This window comes from Cordyceps fumosorosea, assembly GCF_001636725.1.
Source record: "Cordyceps fumosorosea ARSEF 2679 chromosome Unknown scaffold_19, whole genome shotgun sequence".
NCBI classification, from domain to species: Eukaryota; Fungi; Ascomycota; class Sordariomycetes; order Hypocreales; family Cordycipitaceae; genus Cordyceps; species Cordyceps fumosorosea.
The window spans coordinates 311544-327835 of record NW_017387319.1 but is presented as its reverse complement, the minus strand read 5'-3'; the positions used below and the strand labels follow the sequence as shown (position 1 = coordinate 327835).

The 16292-nt window shown below is 59.6% G+C and overlaps 6 protein-coding genes across 6 annotated transcripts in view; 2 read left to right on the top strand and 4 right to left on the bottom strand.

Annotated features, from left to right (window-relative positions):
* Positions 1-219: 219 nt before the first annotated feature.
* Positions 220-1320, bottom strand: ISF_06977 (NAD(P)-binding domain protein; the record flags this gene model as incomplete). Its single annotated transcript, XM_018850581.1, has 1 exon — positions 220-1320. The coding sequence occupies one exon, from the start codon at positions 1318-1320 to the stop codon at positions 220-222; it is 1101 nt and encodes a 366-aa protein (XP_018702226.1).
* Positions 1321-3283: 1963 nt separating this feature from the next.
* On the bottom strand, positions 3284-4747 carry ISF_06976 (Major facilitator superfamily domain, general substrate transporter; the record flags this gene model as incomplete). Its single annotated transcript, XM_018850580.1, has 1 exon — positions 3284-4747. One exon carries the CDS (start codon positions 4745-4747, stop codon positions 3284-3286), a length of 1464 nt encoding a protein of 487 aa, XP_018702225.1.
* Positions 4748-7455: 2708 nt separating this feature from the next.
* On the top strand, positions 7456-8733 carry ISF_06975 (Aromatic-ring hydroxylase-like protein; the record flags this gene model as incomplete). Its single annotated transcript, XM_018850579.1, has 1 exon — positions 7456-8733. One exon carries the CDS (start codon positions 7456-7458, stop codon positions 8731-8733), a length of 1278 nt encoding a protein of 425 aa, XP_018702224.1.
* A 313-nt stretch (positions 8734-9046) lies between these two features.
* Positions 9047-10810, bottom strand: ISF_06974 (Fungal transcriptional regulatory protein; the record flags this gene model as incomplete). Its single annotated transcript, XM_018850578.1, has 1 exon — positions 9047-10810. One exon carries the CDS (start codon positions 10808-10810, stop codon positions 9047-9049), a length of 1764 nt encoding a protein of 587 aa, XP_018702223.1.
* Positions 10811-13037: 2227 nt separating this feature from the next.
* ISF_06973 (Alpha/beta hydrolase fold-3) lies at positions 13038-14060 on the bottom strand (the record flags this gene model as incomplete). The annotated part of the gene is made up of 1 exon (XM_018850577.1): positions 13038-14060. The coding sequence occupies one exon, from the start codon at positions 14058-14060 to the stop codon at positions 13038-13040; it is 1023 nt and encodes a 340-aa protein (XP_018702222.1).
* A 1394-nt stretch (positions 14061-15454) lies between these two features.
* The window catches only part of ISF_06972 (FAD dependent oxidoreductase), a gene marked incomplete at both ends in the record, with an annotated part of 1515 nt that continues 677 nt past the window's right edge, over positions 15455-16292 (top strand). The window contains 2 exons of the mRNA XM_018850576.1: positions 15455-15523; positions 15596-16261. Of these exons, the coding sequence (XP_018702221.1) occupies positions 15455-15523; positions 15596-16261 (735 nt within the window). The remainder of the gene's footprint in view (positions 15524-15595; positions 16262-16292) is intronic.

Below are 16292 nucleotides of genomic sequence, written 5' to 3'. Positions count from 1 at the left end.
CATCCCGTCTTCAGCAAAAGGTGTAGACCAGTATGGTAAAAAAAGACCGTTTCATCATTAGGCTCTTCTCGCCACTGTATATGGCTTCGCTATCAGATACTATGGAATATCAAGGCTCATACAAGTTCACCCGCACGTTTGTGCATGTACTCCCAAACGCCATCATTTCGCCCTGAACAATTACACTCCCTCAAGCACATTCTGCATTCCCCTCTCCGCTTACTCTCCTCCCTGCTTCTTCTTCTTCTCGTCCTCCTCAATCTCAAACAGCTGCGGCACCAAGCCCCTCAAACACTCATCCAGCCCGCGCCACCCCATCCCCAGCACGCGCTCCGTCTCGCCCGCATCAACACCAAAGTGCGTCTCCGCCTCCCTCCGCCCCGGCTCCCCCACCGGGATCCTATTCCTCCCTCCTCCCGCCGTCACCACCTCCCTTGCCACGTCCGCCAGCTCCTGATTACAATACACGCCCTGCGCGAGCAGAAAACGCCCGCCCCCCGCCTCCGGCACGCGCAGCGCCCGAACATGCGCGTCCGCCACGTCCCGCACGTCCACCCACACGGGCCCGCGCGTCGGCGGCACCGCGCTCTCCCGGCCCGCGCTCACCACCCGCCACACCATTGCGTTGCTCGTATTCACCTCGGCGAGCGTCGCGGGCCGCGCGCCGGGCAGGAACGGACCAAAGACCATGGCCGGGCACAGGCTGACCATGTCGAAGCCGGCCGGGTCGCGCTCCTCGAGGAAGCGCCAGGCGGCGCGCTCCGCGGCCGTCTTGCTCGCGCGGTACGCCGTCGGCGCGTCCGCCGCGTCCACGCCGTCCTGGTACGTCAGCGGGCTCCAGTCGCCCGCCGTGTACGTCCTCCCCGGGCTCGGCCCCGCGGCCGCGTCGTAGATGCACGCGAAGCTGTTCGTATGCACCACGCGTCTCACCGACCCCGCCAGCGCACCACCACCGCAACACGCTTCCAAGACGGCGGTCGACCCGCGCACGGCGGGCACCATCAGCTCCGCCTCAAAGTCGGTTGCGTCGTAGTGAAAGGGCGCGGCGAGGTGGAGGATGGCGGCGGGTGCGAGCGGCCCGAGGGCGGCCCGGTAGCGCGCCGGGTCGGTGATGTCGTCGACGACGACGACGGAGAGCTTGGGGTGGGCGGCGTGGGCGGCGCGCACGGCGTGCGTCTTGGCGGCGGAGCGAACGGTGCCGACGACGCGGTAGCCGGCGCGGAGGAGCGCGGCGATGCAGTGCTGGGCGATGAAGCCGTTGGCGCCGGTGACGGCGACGAGGGCCGGTGGCTCAATGGGCATGGCGACCTTGGACGGCATTGTTCGCGGGATGGAGGGTTCCCGGGTGTGGGTAGTGGGTGTGGTGACGATGGCGTTTGCGGTAGGGGTGGTGGTTTTGTGTCTTGCCGTTCGGTGATGAATTGCAGCCACAAATGCAATCGAGACGGCTTTTTGGAAGAATGGTCGCGTATCAGCGTAGGGTTTTTGGAATGACAATTGTGGTGACGGGCTGAGAGGTGGCGGGATGCACTTTGCTGGTGGTGGCGTGGTTGTGGTGCGTGGTGATGGTGATGGTGATGGGGTGTTTGGTCTGCGAAGCGGCTGGCAGTGTTGGAAGGCGTAGTTCTACAAAGTACGAAAAGATGACGGTTTAGTATGAACGTAAAAGAAGGGAAAGGAAAATCACGGGCTTTCTTCTCCCACTTGACGACAAAAGGGCCCAGAAATCGGAGGGACCTTATGAAGGGACCACGAGTACTACGCTTTACACGGGCGCTGCCTCAAATCGAGCTTGGGCTTGCAGCTGGGGGGCCGGCGGTCCGCGCTGGAGGCTCGCGTCCTTGGCTCGGTCAGTTATAGGCCATGCTGATTCAACGGATTTTGTGGGCTTTGTCTTTTTTTCTTGTTGTTCGGATTTTGCTTGCTTGCTTGCTTGGCTGGGCTGACGTGACGACGGGCTTGCGTCGCATAGGAGGAGGTAGGTTGGAAAAGCAAAGGCAAACGGATGGTAACTAACTAGTGGTCAAAGTGAATTTTAGATGCGGGGGGATTGTGATTGGTCCGACGGAACTGGCCAAGCTTTGGACAAGGCAACACAGGTAGCGAATGCCGCGGGAAAAGTGAGACTGGGCAGGGCATACGGCCGGGGAGTGGTTAGATTTGCCATGAAAAATAATTAATAAATAATTAAAGAAAATAATATCAAGCACAAAAGTCGTGCAAAGACGAGCCTCACTGTGACGCTGACTGTGACGCTGCTGCCTGCAACCTCCGCGGGTCGGTTGGTCATCCGCTGTCCTGTCTGTCTGTCCCGCTGTCGCTGTTCGGCAAGCTCTGCAGCCGTCGCAAAGCACCTTTTTCCACTGCTCCCTTCTCCCTCACTAGGTTATCAGCAGCACACGTGCCCGCGCTTTGCAACTTGACACCAAACGCAGCACGATTTCACCACACTCTTCTTCATGGGCGCGGCGTCTTTGATCCGAGATGCGACCCCCGATTTTTTCCTTTTTTCTCCCTTCCCTCTCTCGCTGTCTCCTCCTCTCCTCCCCCCGGTCTCTCATCCCAGATCCGTAGATGAGACAGCCGAGATGCGACGCGCCCGCCCCCCGCCCCCGAAAATGCCAATGCAAGCCGCCCGCTTACCAGTTGACGGGACGGGCAGACGGACCTGATCAAGGTTCCTCGCCGAACTACCCTCCCGTACCCGATCAAGCTCGCGCAGTCCAAAGGAAATGAGGCCATGTCCACTGTCCCTGGCCGATCAACGCCCACATTAACCGACGGCTTGGTCCTCCTCCACTTTCTGGGCCCTTTGCGCGGCCGCTGAACCAGCTGGTGGCTTGCGTCGGATAACAGTAGCTCAGCGACTCAACGACTCAACGACCAATGTCCAGCCCGTTGGTCTGCCTTTTTTTTTTCTTTTTTCCTCGGGCGGAATGATGTCACCGCCTAGCATTCTGGGCTTGTGTTTCGGCCATTCCCGCGCCAAAATGTTTGTTCTGCCACAATTTATTCTGCCGCAATTTACTCTGCTGCAATTCAGTCTGCGACCGTCAACGTCCAAGGATATCCGTATCCGATAATCGGCATCGCCCGACACCTACCAAGCATGCAGACTTGGCAGTACTCTTGTGTGAATTGTGAATTGCAAATCTCTGCTGTGCTCTGTGGTTCCGTAATGACCGACCATTTGCTGTAACCAAACACCAATACGAGCCTGCATCCCGATGCCATAGTTGCATTCAATGCCATAGTCCCATCATTATTCATTCACATCTACCCCCTAATACATGTACACAAACTTGTCATTCTTCAGATCCGTCTCCTCCTCGTTCAGTACCTCTGCAGCCTCCGCCTCCCCCCGCGCAATCGCCTCCATCGCCGCCCTCCTCGCCGCCGCGTTCCTCCCGTTCCTCCTCCCGTACAGCACCCGCAACAACACCGCCAAAACGATTCCGACCCCCGTCACGCAAAACACCGTTACCTTGGCCGGCACGTACCCCGGCGCGTCCCCCGGCCGGAACGTCTGCGGCCCCACGATGCTCGCGCAGGCGTTCGCCAGCGACACCAGCCCCGTCACCACCACCTTTTTCGTGTACCCCTGCACGTTGGCCCCGACCATGCTGAACACCAACACGAGGGGCGCGATGTCCAGGTTGACCAGGTAGACGCCCGTCAGCGCCGCCGCGCGCGACGAGGTGGCAAACGACATGAGCCCGGCGCCGAGCATGCTGGGGATCAACAGCAGCACGATGCCCAGCCAGCGAGGGAAGTCGTGCAGGATGGCAAGGGTGGAGGCGGCGGTCCCAATAATGGTCACCGCGCCGGAGGGCATGTTGAGCAGCGCGGCCTGGCGCGGCGTGAAGCCGAGCCCGCGGATGACCACCGCCGAGAAGGAGGTGATGAAGCCGCCGGGCGTCACCGTCGCCAGCGTGAAGAGCACGAACAGCAGCACCTGCAGGTCCGTCAGCGCCTCGCGCACGCCCGACCACCGGAACACCTTCTTGCCGTTGCCCGCCTGGTCCGCCAGCAGCGCCTCGCGCACCGTCCTCCTCTCGCGCTCCGACAAGAACCGCGCCGCCTCCACGCCCGTCGGGAGGAAGACGAAGACGGCGACACCCGTAATCACGTTGAGGGCGCCGGCCGCCCCGAACATGATGCGCCAGCTGGAGGAGGAGGCGTGCGCCGGCGCGTGCTGGGCCGCCCACGACACCAGCCCGCCGACGATCTGCCCGACGCCGATGCCGCTGTACCAGAGGCCCATGCGCGGCACCGCTTGTCTTTTCGTGTACCACTGCGTCGTCACCATGATCAGCGCCGGCGCCACCACCGCCTCGAGCGCGCCGAGCAGCGCTCGCAGCGCCGCGAGCCCGGCGAACCCGCGCGCGCCGGCCATGCCGCACACCATCGCGCCCCAGAGCGCCACGTTGGCGCCGAGGACCTTGCTGACCGGCAGCCGCTGCAGCAGCGCCGCCTGCGGCAGCTGGCCGACGGCCATGCCGACGTAGAGGATGGTGGCGAGCCACTGGAACTGGCCCGGCGCGAGGTCGAGGTCGCGCTCCAGCCCCATGACGTTGGCGTAGCCGATGAGGATCTTGTCGAGGAACTCGAGGAAGTAGCACATGAACATGAGGGGCAGGATGACGCGGTCGATCTTGTGGTAGATGCGCCGCAGCTCAGCCTGGTTGCGTAGGTCCATCAGAGGCGCCTGGCTGGACATGCAGCCTTCGTCGTCGGAGGTCAACATGGTGAATTGATTTGAAGGCAGGGCTGTGCTTTATACATGAAGTAAAAAATACTAAAAAAAGAAAAAAAAAAAAGAAAGTAGAGGGCAGACAAGGTGAAACGGCAAGACGCCGTGTTGCCCGGTTTGTAATCCCACCAGCTCGGAATTGCAGATTATTGCGTTCGGTGTGGCAAGGTGAGGGTGCGGTGAGAGACAGATTAGGCCGTGGCGGCTTCCCGTTTCAGATGACGATCAAGATGGCACCTTTTCAAACACGATGCTCCAACAAGCTGCCTTGGGGAAATTGAAGGGCACCACCACCAAATTCTCGTAGAGCCTAAAACTCGGGGTCTTCTAGCTTCTGGCGAGTGCTCGGGCGCTCCGCGATGGGGGCCCGATGAGAGACAAACGGAGACCGGGGCCTGGCTATCGAGGGCCGGCCGTGGGACGAGCGAGGAGAGGCGACTGTAATGTAATTCTGGATCTCGATGGTATGTATATGTACAGGTTAAAAATGATGCAAAAGTGTAGGTTGGGAGAGTGTCAGCAAACCCTGACCCAGCAAGCACGTCCCGAGCGCAACTCACTAGTAGACAGAAAAGCTGGGTTCCGAATTGTCTTACCGCAAGCCCGGAGAGCTGGCCGTTACGGATGCTGGTACCAGTAATCTGTATGTATGGATCATGCAAAAGCACGCGAATTAGCACCCTGCAAGTATGGTTCATCGGTGGGCTAGCAACTGCGCAATGTAACCCAACACATATTGTCTGACAGAGGGGCTGCCACAGTGTGATATAGTAACTACTAGTCCCATGTCATCATTCCTTCCAGCCATGTGCATGATGCATGGAGGGGTAGTTTGTCTATTTCTTTTTGTCCGAGAAACAAGTCAGATGAAATGACCAGTCAAGTGAGACTTGCATTTGAATCGCCTGTATCATGCATCGATCGCCAAACCCAATCTTTCTACGAGTATACGGCCCCCCGTATTCAAAAGTCAGGGAGTTGTCGTTTTTTGTCGGAGGCACATGTTAGAATTGCGATGGCCTGTTGCAATACCAGATAAGCCAATACTACTAAAACATAACGGCTCTGAAATAGCTCTGAAAGAAGCGCTGGGTCTAACTGGCCCGGCCCCTCAACTCTATTCCGCCAACTCCATTCCGCAGCGACCGTCGTATTAGACAGCGCCGGACAACTTCCAACGCCTGTGAAAAAGAAAGATTAAAAAAACAAGATAAAAGAAAGGCAAAAGAAAATAAACATGAAAGGAAAGTTGATGTTTTAAACTTTCCCTGCTCCTTTCTGAAGTGTGTCTTATGGACGAACTTGCCATGACCTTCCCATGTATACGACCATGACCTCTTCTCCGACAGCCATGGGAACCTCAAGACGTGCGTTCGAATACGCGTAGAGGATGATGTGCTACATGATTTGGACCCCAGCTAGCACCCTCTCAATCCCTCCCTCTCCTCCTCCCCTCCGTCCCTCGCCCCCATCGCCTTCGCCGCCCTCTCTGCCGCCGACGGCCTCACCACCTTCCCATCATACGCCATCAGCCTGTGCCTCGCCACGAAGCATTCCACCCACCTCAGCCCGATCAATACCACCGGCCTCCCCGCGCGCGCCCGGATCGTCGCGTTCGCCGCGTCGGCGATCCACCGCTTCGGCACCAGGTGGTCCGGGCCGTCCAGCCGCCGTCGGAGAAGGCTCCGCGCGGTGGACAAGTCCCCGGCGGCCTGTATTCGGGTACGCGGGGTTCTTCCGCGGGAACTCGAGGCACGCGGGAACGTGCTTCTCCTTTTCCGCGGCCGTTTCCTTCCTTAGTCGGAGAGAGAGAAGGCAGGTTGTCTTGGATTGATGGAATCTATTGATGGAGCTTGGTGCTCATAGTGTGCGGTGCAAGATGTGGCCGCGGGGCTATCCAGCGGCCACGTAAATTGTGTGCCCGCTCATGACACACCTGCGTGACTGCGACACGTCCTTAACATTGTTTCTATCCGTAGATCAGGAAGCTTCTTAGATGTTCTATCATGGTTCGGTCACCTTTCAATAGATGTAGGACCTTAAAGGTAGGTTTGCTTCGTAGGACCCCACCATGTAGATGCAGCAAACAGCAATGTTCAGGAACCAGCCATCTTCTGTAACTGGGTGGCTTATGACCCTGATGGGTGACATCACATTCGTGTCGCCTAATAATAATAAAAGGAGCGAATTGCGGCCGATCAGTATATCAGTTGTTTCATAGGTACCAGCGATTGCCAGGCCCGTCTGGAGATGATGACCCCTCCCGTCGCATCGCATCGCCGTCCCGCGGCCCAGTCAGTTCCATCACGGGGCTGCCGCGGATCACAGCCCACCATCGGCGCGGGAAGCAACCGGCGCACAACCCCTTTCCTATGCGCATTGTACTTATCACCATAGGACCGACGGACGACATGCGAAAATAGCATCATCGATTGTCCCGAGTCAAGATCGCGCATCGACTTATCCAGCCCACCACGATTCTGGGGTCGCCGCGGTCCCTCAGGCCCCGGGGTGTCATCAAAAGCGGGCGGAAGCTGTTCCGCTACCGAGCAATCAGGCTGGGCGGGTTAATAACCGGAGCTAGCTGCCAGCAAGTCTCGGCGACTTTTTTATTCTTGCCCATATTTAAAACTTGACATCTACCTTTGGACCCTTTCCTTTCCCCCTCTCTTCCTCTCTCTCTTTCCCTTCGGAAACAACCCATGCCGTCCACCACCACCACCACCACCGCGCCGCCCGTCTACTCCATCGGCATCGTCGGCTCCGGCCTCGGCGGCCTCTCCGCCGCCATCGCCCTGCGCCGCGCCGGCCACGCCGTCACCGTCTACGAGCGCTTCGATTTTGGCGGCGAGGTCGGCGCCTCGCTCTCCCTCGCCTCCAACGGCTCGCGCCTCCTCGAGGCCTGGCGCGTCGACATCCCCCGCGCCCGGCCCGTCGTCCTCCGCGAGCTCGTCCGCCGCGACTGGGCCTCCGGCGACGTCCTCGCCACCTACCCGCTCGGCGACTACCGCGCGCGCTTCGGCACCGACTACAACAACTTTCACCGCATCGACCTCCACCAGCTCCTCAAAGAGACGGCCGTCAGCCCAGAGGGCGAGGGCGCCCCGGTGACGCTCAAGACGTGGCACAAGGCGACGGCGCTGGACCCGGAGACGGGCGAGGTGCGCTTCGAGAACGGGGTGGTTGCCGCGCACGACGCGGTCGTCTGCGCGGACGGCATCCGCAGCGCCATGCGCGGGGAGCTCGGCGTCCAGCCAGAGGTCACCCCGTCCGCGTCCTGCTGCTACCGATGCATCATCACCCGCGAGCGCCTCGCCGAGCTCAACCTCGCCGCGTTCGCCGACGCCAGCGCCATCGAGTTCTGGGGCGGCCGGGGCACCGACAAGATCGTCATGAGCCCCTGCGCCGCCAACGCCGTCGTCAGCTGCTACTGCTTCTACGCCGCCGCGCTCAACGACCTCACCCCCGACGGCTGGGACCACTCCGCCACCGGCGCCAAGCTTGCCGCCACCTTCCCGTCCCTCGACCCGCGCCTACGCCTGCTCTTCGAGAACGCCGACGACATCAAGATGTGGCGGCTGTACGACCACCAGGCGTACCCGCACTGGACGCGCGGCGCGGCGACGCTGCTCGGCGACGCGGCGCACCCGATGATGCCGGACCAGTCGCAGGGCGCGTGCATGGCGGTCGAGGACGCGGGCGCGCTGGGGATGCTGTTCGCGGCCGAGTACGCGGATGTGGGCGTGCGGGAGAAGCTGGCGCTGTACGAGCGGGTGCGCAAGCCGAGGGCCACGCAGCTGCAGGATGCGAGCCGCCGCGCGCGGACGGACATCAACGAGCGGATTGGCTGGAGCAGCGCGAGCGACCGCTCGGGGAAGCTGACCATCGAGGAGGTCTGCGGCTACGACATGCACGCGCACGTGGCCGAGGTGGTGGCCGCGTGGCGCGAGGAAAGGGCAGGACGCAAGACGGATGGATGATACGAGGAGAGCGATGGAGCTCAGCACATAAACCTGTGGTAATTACTGGTGGATTGCAGTATAGCCAGTGTATATAGTAATTCAAGCAGCGCCAGCTCATTGGGTTTGTCCAATGCAAAAAAAAAAAATATCCATATCCATGTCCCAAGTAAGCAAGAAGAAGTGAGTAAAGGTAGAAGAGGAAGAAGAAGAGGAAGAAGAAGAGGAAGAAGAAGAGGAAGAAGAAGTAGAAGAAGAAGAAGTAGAAGAAGAAGTAAAAGATGGAGCGGCCAAAGCTCGAACAAGACCGAAGGACGGAAAAGATTCGCTTCGCTCAAAAGACAACCAGTCCGTGCATCTCCTCATAGCGAATGCGCGCCCAGTTCACAATCGCACCTGTCCCCTTGGTCTCGTCCCTTCTCGTCCATACGCGCTCCACCAGGTCGCGCGCGTTGAAGACGTAGCCGAAGCCGCATGTGCGCTCCATGACGAGCAGCCGGTCCTGAATGATGAGGCGGTGCTCGTACTTGGAGCACGCGCCGCCGGCCATGACGAGCGGGAAGAGAACGCACGCCTCGAGCGGGCTACCGTAGCGGATCTGCTGCACCGCATCGAGGATCGCGCTCACGCACCGGTCCACCTTGGGATCCGTCAGCTCGTACCCGTCAACGACCTGGTGCAGCCGCAGCCGCACCGCGTTCTCAAACGCCACTGCCGCGTGCAGCACGTCGTCGCCGTTGCCGCTGCCGCCGGACGATGATGGCTGCGCGTAGACGGCCCGCGGCATGCCGCCGTACTCGTATGACCAGTGATTGATACGTTCCTCCACGTGCTGCGCCTCTTCGCGGAAGGCGGCCTCGGACGCACGATCCACGCGGGTCTTGCGCTTGTCGGCGAGCGTGTTAACGAGGTCGAGAAGATGGAACAGCTCTTTCGGTATGCCATAGACGGCGGAGTCCTCTTCGTCCGGGCTGAATGATAGGCGGTTGAGCGTGGCAGCCTCAGCCTCCTCATCTCCGATCAACGGTGGTCGACACGTTGATGTAGTAGCTGCCGAGTCGAGAAATCTAGCCAGCCTCAACAGAAACTTGTAATGCCCGGTCAGCATTTCGCCTTGCTGCGTCATGAGGGTAATCAAGAGTCGCTTGGCACCCTTGAGATGTAGCTTCCACCCTTCACTAGTCCCATCGAACAACTCAGTCATGCATAGCAGTAGACTCGCGACCAGGGCAATGTCTGCGCTTTGCTTATCGACATGCGGAAGCAGTTGAGCCAATGCAGATGTTGCCTGACCCTGATGATAGAGACCTCTGCTCCCCAACGACGGTTGCAGCTTTCGCCAGTGATTCGCTGACAGGGCTAAGATGCAGTGGAGCACTAGGTCGTTGCCCTGTGCCATGGGTAGGAGATAATGATTATATGGATTGTTGGCCGAGTTTCTTCTCGAGAGGATAGAAGACACAATGGTAGAGTAATGATTCATCAAGGCGCGGTCGTTTGTTGTTTGAAGTTGGGGTAGCAGTTGCGGAATGTATACGGAGAGCGTCGTCTGGTTGAGTTCCATGCCGTCGGGCAGGCTGCCGTTGCTGACAGGAGTAAAGGCTTCCACCCAGGTGGAAGGCGATGTAGACAGGTCCCAGGAGACCTTGTCGGAGAGTCCCTCGCCGTCTGATGTGGTGCTATCGCGCTTGATGACAGCAAAGTTCTGTTTGACATCAGGTTGGTAACTGCTGGCATTGCTGTTGCTTCTCTCGTTGACACTTCCGTTCGAGCGTGGCGAGCTGCTCGAGCTCGGGCTGGGGCTCTGACTCTGGCGGATGGGGATGTCGATGATGGTCGAGTCGCCGCCCAAATTTTCCGAGAGCGACTCCTTGCGCGAAGATATGGTCGGGGACCTGTCCTTGGAGCGCTCGGTGGGCCAGGCGCAGTCGAGACAGAGGCGGCGACAGTCGCCGCAGCGAGGCTTGGTCTCGTCGCACTTTTTCTTACGGCGCTTGCACATCAAGCAGCCCGTTTGGACACGGCGGATGCGGGCCTTGGGCATGTCGCCCAGAGAGCCCGGGTATCCCTCGCCGGCGCCGACGGCATCCCGCGGCATACAAGGTAAGCTCAGTCGGACGCATCGCGCGCAGGGTAAGTTGCCATCGCAGGCCTGCTTGATTTGGGCGCAGCGATGGCACACAGGCCGGCTGTCGGAGCCCATGTCGTCGTATGCGGGCGATGGTCTTGCTGGATTTTTTTCGTTGATTTTTTTTCTCTTTGTTCTGTTGCGTGTAGGTCTGGGTGGCGGAAGAGGGGGCAAGTTGTTGTGCGTGCGCTGTTCTTGTCGCCTTGCGTATTGCCGAGGCAAGAGAAACTGGCGGGATCTAAGGCGGCAAGTTGAAAGATTTCAAGAGATCGCGGGGGCGATGAATCGGCGGGCTGGTGGCGATGGATCAGAGGGCGGGTGGACAGTTGAGACGATGGAGGAGCAAGGAGAAGGAGGCGATGATGAGAAAGGGCATCGGGATGGCTTGGGGGCTAACAAGAGATGGAGCTGAGAGCGGGCTTTGCGGGCGGGCTTGGTCAGCGGGAGATGGAGACGACAGACAAGGTATCGGTCGGCATTCTGTAACTATGTATGTACCTAGCTAGAACCCGGACTAATTAGGGTGATCTTGTCTGGGCGTCGGGTGGAGGGAGTTGTGGTGTGAATGGTTTGAAAGGACATCCACGGCCACAGTATTCACGGGAACTGGCGAAGACCAAACTGAAAACTGAAAGGCGACTTCTTTCTTGGTCTGGGCAGAGGACGACGAGACGGGGCGGGCGTGGCGGGCAAACATGGAGGAGAAGAAGCAAAAAGGGTTGCCGATCCCCTCTCCTTTGGCCGGCGCCTCTGACCCAGGTGGGTTTAGCCTTTCTGTCCAAGAGCAAGCCTCGGAGCCTTGATTGTTGGAGGGGGATTGAGCACCCACTGGGAAGATGAGCGCAAATCAGCAGGCAAATCAGGCGAATCAGAGGTGAGTATGGAGTCGATATGATGATTGGAGGTAGACAGTATGAAGCAAGCTTTGACACTGTATTTATTCCGTTTGCGAATAACGCTTGGGTAACACTGGGATCGCGTTGACGGACAGAGCAGAGCACTGCATAAGTAAGAGGCAAACGCAACAAGGTACTGCTCGCGTGGCACCAGATGCAACAACGCACATCATAGGTACATACTATGTATGTAGGTAACCCATCCGCCTGGAGATTGACTACAGATTACAATCTAGCAAGTAGGGAGGTAGCAACCCAACCCAGGTCATTGTCGCATTTCTGACTTGTCAAGTTCATGTCGCTTCCCGCAGCAGCCTGCAGGACAATGCCAAAAAATCCCGCCATCCAGTTCCAGTCCCAGTCGGTCCCGCAGCTCCAGCCCGCACAGCCTGCACCGGAAAGATGTGCTAACGACAGTAATACTGATGGTCCTGGCCGGCCTAATGTCGCAAGCCGACGCCACGCCGTCTCTACCGGGGCAAGCCATGTCGCAACTCGCACGAGATCGCACTTTGCGGCATCAATATTGCCTTGCGGCCCTTGCCAGAACGGTGCGGTATCGCCGTAGTAGCCACCAGCCTCTCTACTACTTTTTCCAATAACTCGCCCGATTATAATCAATTTTACTGGAGGTGCCTCAAGGGCCGCGCCGCTTGACACGGACCCGCCAAGACAAGACCTGGACAAACCCCAGCACAGTGCGCCCGCATCCCCTGTATCTTCCTTGCTTCCTTCCATCGTTCTGGCCTGCTCCGGCGCCACAACCCCGCTAAGAGAAAAACGTGAGAGACGGACAAGCCCCCGATTTCAACGGCCCCGCCATGTTACCACTTATTTATTTAGTACTGCTACTAAATTATGAATGCTGGGACAGACTTGGGAGGCGGTTGAGTCTGGTACGGACATTCTCTGACCAAGCCATGTTAGGGCACTGCTTCAGACAGCATTTCTTGCCCTCCCCTCATCTCATCGTCACGCGAATAAAACTCGCATCGGATGCTTACTGCAGCTGAAACACGTGGGGATGCAGAGCTAGAAGCCACGCCGGAGCTTCTGCGCAGCTTCTTCTGCAAGCCTGATCCAGGGCGACACTCACAGCAAGTGGGGGCTCGTCTCACTCTGTTACCATCTCCGTAGTCGTCGCAAGCCTGCCACCCGTCCCTTGTCCATAACAAGAATTCACATATCACAACGAGCAGATGCTGCATCGCTGACACGCCATTCAACAAAGGAGATCATTATCATTATTGCTTTGTCCCGTATATTCGGCTTCGTTTATCTATCTTCCTTGCCTACCTCTCTCAGTCCCAGTGGGCCAGACGCACGTAACGTGCCGTCTCGTCAATGAACTCGCGCCCCTGCCTCAGGCTACCGTCCATGTGCATGAACGGGTGCGGCACGCCGACGAAGCGCTTGACAATGACCTCGTTGCCGTTCTCCAGCAGCTTGCGCGCGTACGCCTCGCCCTCGTCGCGCAGCGGGTCCGCGCCCGCCGTGTAGATGACCGTCCGCGGCAGGCCCTCAAAGTTGGGCGCCTCTAGCAGGTTCTTGAACCAGCCCATCTCCGCCTTGGCCTTGGCCGCCGCCGCGGGGTCCTCGGGGAACTTGAAGCGGTTAAAGTACGCCAGGCGCGCCCAGTTGAGCGTCGGCGCGAACTCGTTCTCGCGCATCGACGCGTGCGGCGAGTCGGCCGGCGTCGCCGGCAGGTCGTCCACGACGGGGGTGCCGGCGGCCACGAGCCGCAGCGGGAGGTCCGCGTCGCGCGCGAGATGCGCGAGCGCGAGCGCGATGCACCCGCCGGCCGAGACGCCGCCGACGGAGATGCTGTCGGGCTTGATGTTGAGCTTGGCGGCGCCGTGCTTGTGCACGTACTGCAGCGCCGCCCAGCTGTCGGTGATTTGCGCCGGGTAGGGGTGCTCCGGGACGAGGCGGTAGGCGACGTCGACGACGGCCACCTTGGCCTGGTGGCAGATGTGCTTGCAAATGTGCGCCTCGGTGTCGAGGTCGCCGAGGCCCCAGCCGCCGCCGTGGAAGTCGACGTGGACGGGCCAGGGCCCCGGCGTGTCGGGCTCGTAGACGCGCAGGGTCAGCTCGGTGCCGTCGTCCAGGGCAAAGGTGGTGTCGTAGGTGCGCGCGGCCTCGGGGGCGGCGCCGGTGCCGTAGCTGTAGAGCTGGGAATAGTGCTTGCGCAGGACGGCGAGGTCAATGGGCCCGTTAGGCTTGTAGGCGACGTTGTCGTTGTAGAGCTTGACGAATACGGGGTCCAGCTTCCCCTCCATGGAGGGGTGGATGGGCTGGACGGGCTCGTGGGACTTTTCGGCCATGTTGAGGTGTGTCTGAGGCTGTTTCTGTGTGGAGGGTGAAGGTAAGTTTGTTGAGGAGCTCCAGGAGGAGAACCGGGGGCGGAATCGGGCGACGAGATATATATTAAGCCTCTGTCGTGAACGAGCCGGAAAAGCTGGCCGGGGCTTGAGCGGAAATGTTGGCGTAGCGGGGTTACTGAGCTTGCTGGTCTGCTCTGTCCCGCCGAGGAGAGGTCCGTCGTCTGTGCCCTCTTTTTCGTCTTCCGGCTCGCAACCTTTGCCGTCCCGGCCAGTGTTGACCTCCTTGAAGATCTGTACTAATGGAATTGCCTTTTACCTGAGCAGTTAGCGGGCAAGAACTTGATAATCTGCTCCGCGCGCACAACGCGACGGCGCGGTTGGCGGGCTTGCAGCGGGTTATGCCGCTAGAAACCCGCCGGCGACAGGCTTTGTCTCCAGCGCAACACCCGCTAAAGATTTGCCGCTAAAACTTCCACCATCGCCCCCCAATGACCCTCCTTCAGGGCCCAACCGCCATGTGGCAGAAGCCCCTCCAAAGTCCCTCCAACTCCTCTCGATGCGACGGGACTGCAGTGGGGGGTGGAACTGATGATGATGAGAGGTGCAGAACCGAACGGTAGACATCAGGGTGCGGATTCTCTCAAACTGATTCCTGTCCCTTTAAATCCATGTCTTTTGTTTGCTTCTTTTTCGTTTCAATTTTTTACGCAGCAGTCAGTAACAAGCCAACAACCCCAAAAACCCGCAACCGACCAACAGAAGCGGCTAGCCAAGCTACGTTCAGTAGTGGACAGCCCGTCTAACTGGTTGGCTTATCCAGCAACCTCTATTGCCATACGGGTACAAAACAGTTTCAGCCTCTATCAACTTTCATTCTCATCTCATCATGTCCGATTATTGATATTTGCTGACGCTATTACAACTAACAATTGACCCATGCCCGCAGACTCCGCCCGCTTAGCCTACATAGGTGCTAACAGGTTCGCCCCGTTTTGTTTGCTCGCCTCTCGCCGGCTGCCAAGCACCAGCCAGGGCCGTGAGAGGGACTGCCAACGCCCAATATTGTAGACTCGTCCGTGAAGCCGTCTGTGAGGCGGCTCCAGTGACTCGATTCCATCTTAACTACCTATTCATAGGTCTCCCCATCTTCGCATGAATTTTCACTCCTCTCTCCATGTATAAAACTCGATTCTGCCCCGCCAGTGCCCACGGACCCCAACGCCGCACCCGCTCGGAGCAAGCCACATTTCGACTACACAGGCACACCACCCAAAGCCGTTTGTCCCTCACCCCTCCTTTGTTTTTTTGTTCTTGTCCCTCTCGACCGCCATCTTCTCTTCTCCTCCTCCTCAATTGTGCAAGACTGTTGCTAGTTTGCAAACTGCCCGCGCACTATGGACAAGCCCGTCCTCATCATCGGCGCCGGCGTTGTTGGCTTGTCGCTGGCGCACGGCCTCAAAAAGGTAAACCATCACCCACCCTGTCAACCCGCCCGCCAAGGCTAATCGGAGATTCTTCATCTTCTCCGCAAAAAGCATGGAATCCCGTTTGAAATCTACGAACGCGACGAGCACATTGACGCGCGCCCGCACGGCTGGGCCATCACCCTCCACTGGGCGCTGCCCTTCCTGGAGGAGCTCCTCGACCCGGACACCATGCGCGGCCTCAACGGCGTCCAGGTCGACCCCAGCGTCGGCCGCAACGACACGGGCAACTTCGTCTTCCTCAACCTCGAGACCCTCGAGCCCAAGTTCCACATCCCGCCCAACCGCCGCCGCCGCGTGAACCGCGAGAAGCTGCGCAAGTTGCTGCTGCAGGGCGTCGCCGAGCACGTCCGCTGGGGCAAGCGCCTCGACGCCATCGACGTCGCCGCCTCCGACAACGGCGGCGTCCGCGCCTCCTTCTCGGACGGCACATCGGCGGACGGCAGCATCCTCGTCGGCATCGAGGGCTCCGGCTCGCGCACGCGCAAGTTCCTGCTCCCCGACGCCTACCGCAACTACCAGCTGCCCGCGCGACTGCTCGGCGCCACGCTCACGCTGTCCGCCGCCGACGCCGAGCCGCTGCTGCGCATCGACCCGCTGCTCTTCCAGGGCTGCCACCCGACCACCGGCAACTACCTGTGGATCTCGCTGCTCGACAGCCCCGAGATCAACGGCACGCTCGGCGGCGGGCCGGACCGCGAGACGTACAGCTTCCAGGTGATCCAGTCGTGGCTCGCGCGCACGCCCG